The 10,347-nt window shown below is 39.5% G+C and overlaps 1 protein-coding gene across 1 annotated transcript; it reads left to right on the top strand.

Annotated features, from left to right (window-relative positions):
• The first annotated feature begins 6,986 nt into the window (after window positions 1-6,986).
• Window positions 6,987-8,909, top strand: foxl2a (forkhead box L2a). Its single transcript, XM_015041209.1, has one exon. It carries the CDS (start codon window positions 7,163-7,165, stop codon window positions 8,072-8,074), a length of 912 nt encoding a protein of 303 aa, XP_014896695.1. The 5' UTR covers window positions 6,987-7,162; the 3' UTR covers window positions 8,075-8,909.
• The last annotated feature ends 1,438 nt before the right edge of the window (window positions 8,910-10,347 follow it).

Raw genomic sequence — 10,347 nt, 5'->3', positions numbered from 1 at the left:
TCCAGTTTATGTCTTATAATTTTGTGGGGAGTTTTATCAAATTATGAGCTACACACCACAGTTACTGCATGTGGGATGAGTCCAGTATTGACATTTCTGACTTGCATCCAAATTAGTGTATGTGGAGCAAAATTAACAGCTTTGGCTTTTTTTTTCTTGCAGTACAAAAGGATTACATTAAAACTATCAGTATTTCTTGTAATTAGTTTATATTATGTGTTTTTTTATCATTTTTGATCCCACAGGAAAAAGAAATATCCATCCTCTTTCTGCAAAATTGTATGTTTATCTTACAGATAAACATTGAATGGATATTATCCAAAAGAGTTGCATTAGCCATTGTAGCAGGAGGCACCAAATACATATATTACTGTCTATCCACTTTACAATTATACATTACTTTGTGGTAGTTTATTAAACTCCCAATAAAGTTAATCAGTATTTGTGGCTAAACCAGTTCAAGGGGTCTGAACACTTTTTCAGCCCCCTTTTTAATTATTATTTGTATTTAACCTTTATTTATACAGGATGTTCCATTTAAAATATAGATCTGGTTTGATCCCACAAAAAAAAAAAGACAAACACAGCAACAATACAAGTAATTTGTATTTGACTCATTTAATTAGCTAATAAAATATGACCTAAAAATGAAAGCAATTTTTTAAATAAGATTTCTCTTTTTTATCTTAAAATAGAAAAGAAATTGTCCAAGAGGAATCTACTTGTGTCTTAGATCCTGGAACCTACTGATTCTATGTTTTGTGCCAACTCTTCCGGTTTAAGGCCAACCTTTATACATTTGTACGTGTGCAACAACCTTCTCATGCAACAGTGCCTCTCTCACAGGCAAGAACAATGTCCACTTAGCAGAGTGGCATTGTGTGGACCCTTAGCTATATCTGCTTTTTATGAATAATAAGAAGATGAAGAGATAACGAAGACACACAAGAGCCACACAAAACAGAGATGAGAGTGATGGGGAAAACAGGTAGTAAGGTCACAATGAACAGCTGGTGCTCAGAGAGCTCTATCTGGCTTCCCATTTCTCACTGTCCATGTGGTCATGAGATAACATCTCTTACCTTTATTCTGCGGCCCACATAGACTCGCTTTATAGTGCATGGGTAGGGTGGTGCTTTGTGGAAAGCTGGAATAACCTTGCCTAGTTGCCCGGGCAACATTAGGGTTCAAATGAAGGTTGTGAAGCGGAAAAAAGAGAAACTGACAGAGCAGAAGTGCTTCTGCTGTACCAACGGTTAGCTTGAGGAATTTTCCTGAATGTGTTTTGTGAGATGTTAATCATAGAAATGGAGCATTTTAATCTAGAGAAATATCTTTTTTTTAAAATGGCTTTTACAAGGAATCCTAACCTTTAACAGGCTATGATGATATATGACACATGAAATATGAGGAACAAAGCATTAAACGGCCCATTATCGCAGACTTGTCATTACAAGAGTCAGGATGACATGTACGACATCTACCCCATCCAGGCGGGTTCACGTACGGACCACCAGAGCACAGCAGCCCCCTTGCAACAGCATGTACAGCAAGTCTCTGCTGTTCTGCACCATTAACGCAACACCGTTCTCACATGCAGCTCAACTGTAAAGGTCATTTTGCTTACCTCTGATTCCTTCACATCTTTCATCTGCAGAATCTCATCTCTGTCTCCAGGAACAGGGTGAGAACCAATCACATGAGTGGAGGAGCACATGAAGAGTCTGTGAGCGCTCTGAATACTCTCGTCCCATTGGCTTGTCAGACCCTCACTTTGATCTGTCTTCGGGGTGTCAGCTGGCAGCCATGTTTGTTTGCCCAACGAGATAGGCTACCTGTGTAATTACCTCTAACGAAGTGACTTGTTTTGATTTGGGATGAAATCTAATCCCCAGCTGGGATCAGTATGACAAGAAGAGGTCTGGGGTTACGTTGGGATTGTGATGCAGGAGTTTGGCAGTGCCAAGCTGTTTCAGGGGTTAATGTGATTGGCCTTTGTGCTTTTAGGAAGTTTATTCTCCGAGAAGGGAAATGGAGGCTGGGTGTGCAATTTTTGTTCTTGTATTCAAATCTGTCAAACCCTGGTTCACCTTATTTTAACTCTTTCTCTCTTACTCTATTCAGATGTATTTTGAGATCCATACAGGTTCTCTCTTGGCTTGAATATGCACACTTCGGCTCCTGTTAATCATTTCAGCTCTGGCAGCGGTTCAGAAAAAACCTCAAAGAAAAGCTTGTTGGCAGGAGCCGTCAGAGTTTCAGCTCCGCAGAACACAACGAGGCTCTCCTCCACTTTCTCCTTTGCTTTTACCTTTCTAACCTCCTCCTACTCCACTTCCCGACAATAACTTACTTCAGTTTTTATCGCTCGTGTTCTGACTTATACTATTTTTTCAATTTACCACATGGAGTTTTTACATCGTGATTTACGTTTTGATTCATTATGAGCATGTCACAGGACCTACTCTGCAAACTTCTTATAGGCTTCCTGGAGCCGATAAGAAATGTAAACATGGCAGGCTACTGAGTGACTAATCTAAAGGAGCTAATGAAAGCAACAGGAGGATATAGGTGAAGATAGAATAGCATGAATTGGAATACAATTAGTTGTATAGTTGAAGGAGAAGGGGATCCACTGTGCAACGTGAGGAAGTGTCACACAACCAACACCAACTGATGCAAACTCCATGACGAACCTTATTTTTGCCTGACAACAGAACATAAAAATTCTAAGTACAAAGTTGCATAAAGTTGTCTCCAGTCTCTGAGAAAACAAGACCCATTTTAGGGACGCTGCATGAGAGCTAGGGGTGCATCCTTATCCTTCCTCTTTGCCTCCTCCCATCACCTCCCCCTTTCCCTATCTAGTGCAGGGCCTCATAAAGATTCCAGTGAAGAGCACTGATGTGTTGTTGATGTTTATGATCATGTAGGCGCTCCAGATGCAAATGATCCAGAGGCCAAACTGGGACAAACCAAGAACAAAGAGGTGTCTTCTCTGTGCAGTGATCACACAAATACTCCAACTTAAAAAAAAAATAATATTTGTTAATACTATTTTGACTTTTTATATCTTTATTATTATGTGATGAACACCAGTAAAATGTATGTAGCATGAAATTATCACTTAGTTTACAAACATCTATAAAGGGATTTAATAAGGACTGCTCCCTTTTATATAGTTCTTAATTTTATTCATGCGCAACTTACATTGCTTAAACATAATGCAAAGAGATAAATTCAGTTAAACTAATTACTATTTATGTGCCAGCTTTTATGGCAATATAGCTGAAATAATATTAATATTATTAACAATACAAAATTACTATCAAAAGTTTGTTTTTTATTTATTTATTGGGCTTATTTATGCAAACAATGCTTACTGAAATATAGATAATTTAAAGATACTAAGTATAAAAAATATAATCATAATAATCAAGCCGTTTTTGCGCAACGTTATTCTAACAACCCATATAACCCAACGACATATTTCAATGAATATGCCTATTTTAAAATATAATATTTAATATATTATTATTATTATTATTATTATTATTATTATTATTATTATTATTATTATTATTATTATTATTAGTGATATTTCTCTTTGGCGGACTGGAGCCTCAGCAGTCTCAGTGGGTGTTCTCCGGTCCCGACCTGACCCAGCGGTTCCGTCTGCAGCATTCCACCCGCACGCGCAATCATAAACATCCTTCTCATGGATCCACTCGGGCAGGAAGTGCGCGGCAACAGGAATTCCACTCTTTCAAACGCCATTATTCCATGGTTACAGTGATGGTTCAGGTCCCTCACCTCGGTGTCGCCTTTTAGGCCTGCACCACATGTATGCTCTCTCTCGCTCCAACATGTTTTGTCACCCTATCAAGGGGTTGAGAAAAGCTTTGAAATGTAGCTCCAGGCCTTCCAGCTCAGCTCCAGTTTTTTTTCGATGTTGGTCTGACGTCAATAAATCGCTCTTTAGCACGTAAAGTTGACAGCGGAGAAGCTAAACATCCTCTTATACTGTAAGCGGTGCGGTCATGTTGTGAGAAAATAGCTAAACATAGGTGTTGCTGCACTGTCTTAATATATATCTATTTTTAATATAAAAATAGACTGAGATTGATAAAAACACCTGGGTGACCAAGCAGAAAGAGTCCTGGAAAAGCTACTAAAAACAGGAGAATTTAAGTTTTTTTGTTAACTTCCGCTCTATTGTCTTAAAATAATAGGTTACTTTACTCATCGGTTTTATTACTCGTGCAACAAAAACAGACTCAATATTTCAGACGATTGGATTTCTTTTTATTGGAGCGGTTATTCGAGAGGATATCACTGGAGACGACTTTTAAAGGATGTATATTTATTTAGACTGAAAACACAGTCTACTCTGACTAATACAGGGTTCACTGAGGAGAATGTGTAGACCTGCTGTCTCATTCATGTGCAGGCCAAAAAAGTCACTGTACAGCAAATGTATTTTAATCCTGTCGCTCAACAACAAAGAAAAGATATCTAATAGAAAACGAGAGACATAAATTAAAATTCCAAAACAGAGGACAAAAATGTAATTTTCTTATTTTCCTATATAAAGCATTTTTGGCTATGGCACTGCGACCTAATTAACTTGTCGTGGTTTTCCAAGAAGCTGTGAACACGCCAAAGTTTGCTAATGTGCGTTGAATTGTTGCGGAGTACTGTCAACATGAATTATTCAAAAATGTGACATACGAGATCGAAAATAAAAGAAAATTTAATTGTTGGCTGTTTGTTGCTTATTTTTGATAGGCTATTTTATCAAAAGAAACATCCTGTGAGGCGCGTGCATGCAGTTGCAAGTTATAACCAGGGCCCCAAATACTGAAATCCCGCGAGAAAAAACATCTTGAGAGAGAAGTTCAGGAGGCTGGTTAGTATAAAGTACGTCCAGGAACTTTTCTCTGAACAGGCAAAATATCTGATAAACCCCAAAGATAAGTTTAGGCATCATCAATCAGATTTATCTGCTACTGTCAAAAAAAAAAAAAACTGCTGTCACGCTAGATTAAACATTTCCTTAAAACAGCGCAAGCAGGTTTTATTCATATCACTGTTTATTTAACAGAACAAAATCAATGACTACAATTTATTTGTACCATTCGTATATTGTCCTGTATTAGTTTTATATATATATATATATATATATATATATATATATATATATATATATATATATATATATATATATGTATAAAATTTGACAGCAAAATTTGACAGCAAAATTTGACAGCAAAAATATTTATCGAGACAATTATTACTATGAAACGAAAGTCTGGCAGAAAATGTGTGTCTTATAAAGTTATTTTCATTTTCTGAATTATTAGGTGTTATTCTTCTGCACATTTGTATCCCGTGTCATCTGGGAGATGGATTAATTAGCCGAACACACTGAATGATGCCTTATTTTAGGGCAAATGCTTACAAAACAGAGGCTTTAATGGTGGTGTTATGATGATCGGGAAATGCTCTCCATCTTAAACATGTGGGGGCGGGGGTAGGGGGACCTGGCTCGGAGCTGTGAGGTGGTAGTAATAGCACGTTGAGAGATGGTTGGCTCTCACCGCTGTTCAGCTGCCGCAGCCTGGCTGCAGCCTGGCTGCAGGGTGATGACACACATGCTAGTGCTGTTCCACCTGCACAGGCTCCCAGAGCACGGAAATCCTCTCCCGAAGAAAGCCGAAGGGACCCTCATGGGTGGTCGGGGAAACGGATACCTCTGCACGCACTGCGACCTAATTAAGCCGCACCGACTATGTCGTGGTTTTCCAAGAAGCTGTGAACACGCCAAAGTTTGCTAATGTGCGTGGAATTGTTGCGGAGTACTGTCAATTTGGCATTTGGCCACAACTTGTGTTTGAAGTAGTTGTAAGACTTCTGAAACAAAACAGAAGCAATTTCACAGAAAGAATACACTATAAAATGTCTTTTTTTTTCTTCTCTCAACATGAATTTTATTTTGGTAACAAATCCTACCTCAGTATTTCCATAAGGATAATTAACTATTACTCCCATTGCAGTATGAAGGCGATAACAGTGAGGTGGTTTCTGTGAGTTGCACTGTGAATTAATAAGTGAAAGCAATCATAATATTTGGTTTACAAGCTTCCTGTGATGTAGCAATAATTTAAGGATACATCCAGCTTTAACAAGATTAGCCTTAGCTCTCATGCTAAAGCCGAACTTGCAAGCAGGCTGAGCTTTTTAACCCTGAGGCAATCCCAGCTGTGGCTCTGGGGAAAATGTCAACATGCCTTGTTAGAATAATGTAAAAACTTGATGAGTTACATTTTATCCCTTAATCCCAAAGCAACTCTCATTTTTATTTTTATTGTATTATTTTATGTTTCTTTTTAGCCTAAAAGACTTTTAAAAAATCGAAATTATCCTAAACTATTAGTTGAAATACTGGCAAATTTAGTTAAGCAAGTTAAGAATCGGATTAAACGCTATTTATTTAGACGTGTTTTAGCTGCTAATCTTGGATGACTTCTAATCAGACATACTGATAAAAAAAAACAATATCATCAGATAAAATCTAATTGTTAGACTTATGTTGTTGATTAAATGTAAAAGTTTGTTTTGCCAATGTAAAAACATATCAAAACCTGATTTGCTTAATTTATGTAATAGTATAAATAAAAATAAACCAAGATCCTCATTTAAACCAGAGTTGAACACAAGTACATTTTAGTATCAATATTTTCTTTCAGATGCATTAACATGCCCAATATTGGCTGTTTGTCTTCTCTCTGTTTGGATGCACTTAGCTTTTTATCCGTGTTATTCTGTTTTGAGTAATACAGCCAGATTTTAACGTGTGCTCAGGGGCTTATTATATTTTTCATTGACTGTGACTGGTGGAGGCGGGAAAAGAATCCAGGCGCAAATCACAGAGCGCTACGTCGCTCCACAGACAGCATTGGAGCAGAAACAGCCAAGGAAGGGCTGGGCTTACGGGCTCGCAAACCTGAACCTGGGTTGCGCCTTTTGAAATCAGTCTACAATAATTTCCAGCGGAGGAAACAAGAAGGTGTCTTTACGCTTTCAACTCGAAGTGCATCCTGCGCTTCTGCAAATAACACTTTGCTCGTCGGACTGGAGTTAATTTGCGTTGGTGTGCGCAATGATGGCCACTTACCAAAGTCCGGAGGAGGACCAGATAGCCTTATTGATCCATGACACGAACACGAGCAAGGAGAAGGAGCGACCCAAAGAGGACCCGGACCAGGAAAAAGCTGCAGAAAAGCCCGACCCGTCCCAGAAACCGCCGTACTCCTACGTCGCTCTCATCGCCATGGCCATCCGGGAGAGCGCAGAGAAGCGCCTCACTTTGTCCGGTATTTATCAGTACATCATCAGCAAATTCCCATTCTACGAGAAGAACAAGAAAGGCTGGCAGAACAGCATCAGGCACAACCTGAGTCTCAACGAATGCTTCATCAAGGTTCCGCGGGAGGGCGGCGGCGAGAGGAAGGGGAACTACTGGACCCTGGACCCGGCCTGTGAGGACATGTTCGAGAAAGGGAACTACAGGAGACGGCGCAGGATGAAGCGGCCTTTCAGACCCCCGCCAGCCCACTTCCAGCCGGGGAAGGCCTTGTTCGGAGGGGACGGCTACGGCTACCTGACCCCACCCAAGTACCTGCAGTCCAGCTTCATGAACAACTCCTGGTCGTTAGGCCAGCCGCCCACCCCGATGTCCTACACGTCCTGTCAGATGGCCGGTGGCAACGTGAGTCCGGTGAACGTGAAGGGACTGACGGCCCCCTCGTCCTACAACCCCTACTCCCGGGTTCAGAGCATGGCGCTGCCCAGCATGGTAAACTCTTACAACGGCATGAGCCACCACCATCACCCCCACCACGCGCAGCAGCTAAGCCCGGCCACCGCAGCACCTCCACCGGTCTCCTCCAGCAACGGAGCCGGCCTGCAGTTTGCCTGCTCCCGCCAGCCCGCGGAGCTCTCCATGATGCACTGCTCTTACTGGGAACACGAGAGCAAACACTCGGCGTTACACACGAGGATTGATATTTAAACTCCACCCGCTGGGACTGTTCTCTGTACAAATGAAGACTCTAAGAGCTGATTCCTGTGATTTCAAAACAGAACCAACAGTATTCTTTAAAGAGACCGTTCTGCTGAGCTGTTCGGGTCCAGCTGATGGGAAAGCCGATGGAGAAATGCTTGCTCTATAATAACTGAGGGGGAGCGTTTCACAAAATGGAAGAGATCAGCGCACATCAGGTAGCACGATCTTCAGACTGATGGCCGTAACTCTGGTCTGGTCACTGTGACATGAAAAACAGGCTTTTGCTGCGGACATGTCGACACAACTCCAGCTGCAGCTGTTCGGTATGCGTAAAGAGTTCTTCGACTTTTACGCACGGCTTCTCTCAGAGTTCCCTGATGAGATGAGGGTATAAGATGCCCCATTTTAAAACCGGTGCTTGAATCTGTAAATAGACCGGGATTGGTTCTGACTTAAATTAATCTGCACAGAGCGAGGCCTGCACAGACTTAGTCGGAAGCGGTTGTTTTCAGAAGGTCTTGGTAAAATATTCATCAGACATTAAAATAAATATTAAAAAAATATATAGAAAAAAGAAGAAGAAAAACAATTCAGGGCTTTTCAAATTACTTCATTACTATGTTTTTGTAAAGATGTAAATTCTAGTATGACGCCAGTCAGTGCCAGGTTTTTGTTAATCTTTTTTTTAATTATTATAGCTTTTTTTTTTTTTAAATAAATGTGATTAGCTATGTCTCATCCATGTCGGGGCCATGTTACATCTTAATTAGCACTTTGCCCTGTTTTTTTTTTTTTTTCTAGGTTTGTCAATTTCTTAATAAACTTGTATTTCTTAAAATAATACAGCGGTGGTGAAGAAGTCTGTTCTGTACTTTGTAGGTTGTGTGGACGGAATCCACTGAATATGTTCGGCAGCTTTTATTTATTTATTTATTTTAGAAAAGAAAAGAGCGATCTTAGCGGCGCACGGATATGGAAAAAAAATAAGAGTAAATTAAGTGACTCATTTCTAAAATAAAAATGTAATTTACATGCTTTACTGGATATTTAATGATCTCGTTAAATTTAAATAAGTTTATTAGCCCAATAGTAATAACAATAAAAATAATATAAAATATTATTATGATTATACAATTTATGTTCCAAATTATGATTGTCCTTCAATATGAACTTCCAAAATATAGTTTTTGTCTATCTTATTTATGGTGTAGTAATTGTACGGTAATATAACTTTTTTTTAAAAAACATCACTTTATGAAAGATAGCGTAAGTGCTTTGACAGGTCTATGCGACATATTTACAGTAATTTCCCTGGCGCAATATGAGACAAGAAACAAATGAAATGTTTGCCGGCTAATTGGGATTATGGATATTTGAAAGGGAAAACATAATTTATCGATCCTTCTCATAAGAAAAATTAACTTAGGCTACTATTGCTGTTCAAATAAGTAACGAAATAAATACCATTATTATGATAAACATAAAGTTATAACTCGCCAGTCTAAGTTGCTAAATGAAAATGTCACAGTTATTATATGAAAATGTCAGTTTAATAGGAAAAGTTCGGAAAAAGTGTAATTATCACAATAACTTCATGACTTCAACATGTTACGGAGGCAGATGTAAAAAGCAGCCAGTTTAATAGATAAAATTAAATTTCACAAAGTAAAGATTGTTTTAATGATACTATATTGTTAGAAAACACTTGCATTGTTAATTACAATGTGTCTCTAAGGTTTCCCTGAACAGGTCTGGTTTTCGCGGGTTGCCCTTTGATGAGGCACAATCTGGTAAGAAAAACCGCCTTTGGGCTGACGTGCTCTCCTGCATTCACAAATAATTATTGTGGCCTCACTGTGGTGGAATCATCAGCCATTTTAATCGTGCTTTTTGACATCAATTTACAGTTATTCTCGACGATGAAATGCGCGTCAGTGCGTCCTCACACCTCAAATCCCCCGCTAATTTAGCTCTGGGATAACCTTTGCAACAGGACTCGACGGGCGCCAGGAGATGTGTCCGCGCCTTCACCTCCATCCAACCCTTCCTCTCCACAGCAACTGTCAAACACAAGCTCTTCATCCTGCATGAAACAAAAACACACACCCACAAAACAGAACGGGCTTTGTTCTGCCGGGAGCATTAGCGGGTCGCGTTTACATGTGTTTTTACGGACTTTATAATACGGTCACAGTCACAGATCATATAAAACCAGAGGTTGATTAATGCGGGCCGGGTGGTTTGTTATTCTGTCTCTCCTGCCTGTTTGTAAAAGAAAA

This window comes from Poecilia latipinna, unplaced genomic scaffold (genome assembly GCF_001443285.1).
Source record: "Poecilia latipinna isolate Pla-1442-1.1 unplaced genomic scaffold, P_latipinna-1.0 Scaffold542, whole genome shotgun sequence".
Classification (NCBI taxonomy): Eukaryota; Metazoa; Chordata; class Actinopteri; order Cyprinodontiformes; family Poeciliidae; genus Poecilia; species Poecilia latipinna.
The sequence above is the reverse complement of the archived record's forward strand: the minus strand, read 5'-3'. Positions and strand labels throughout refer to the sequence as shown.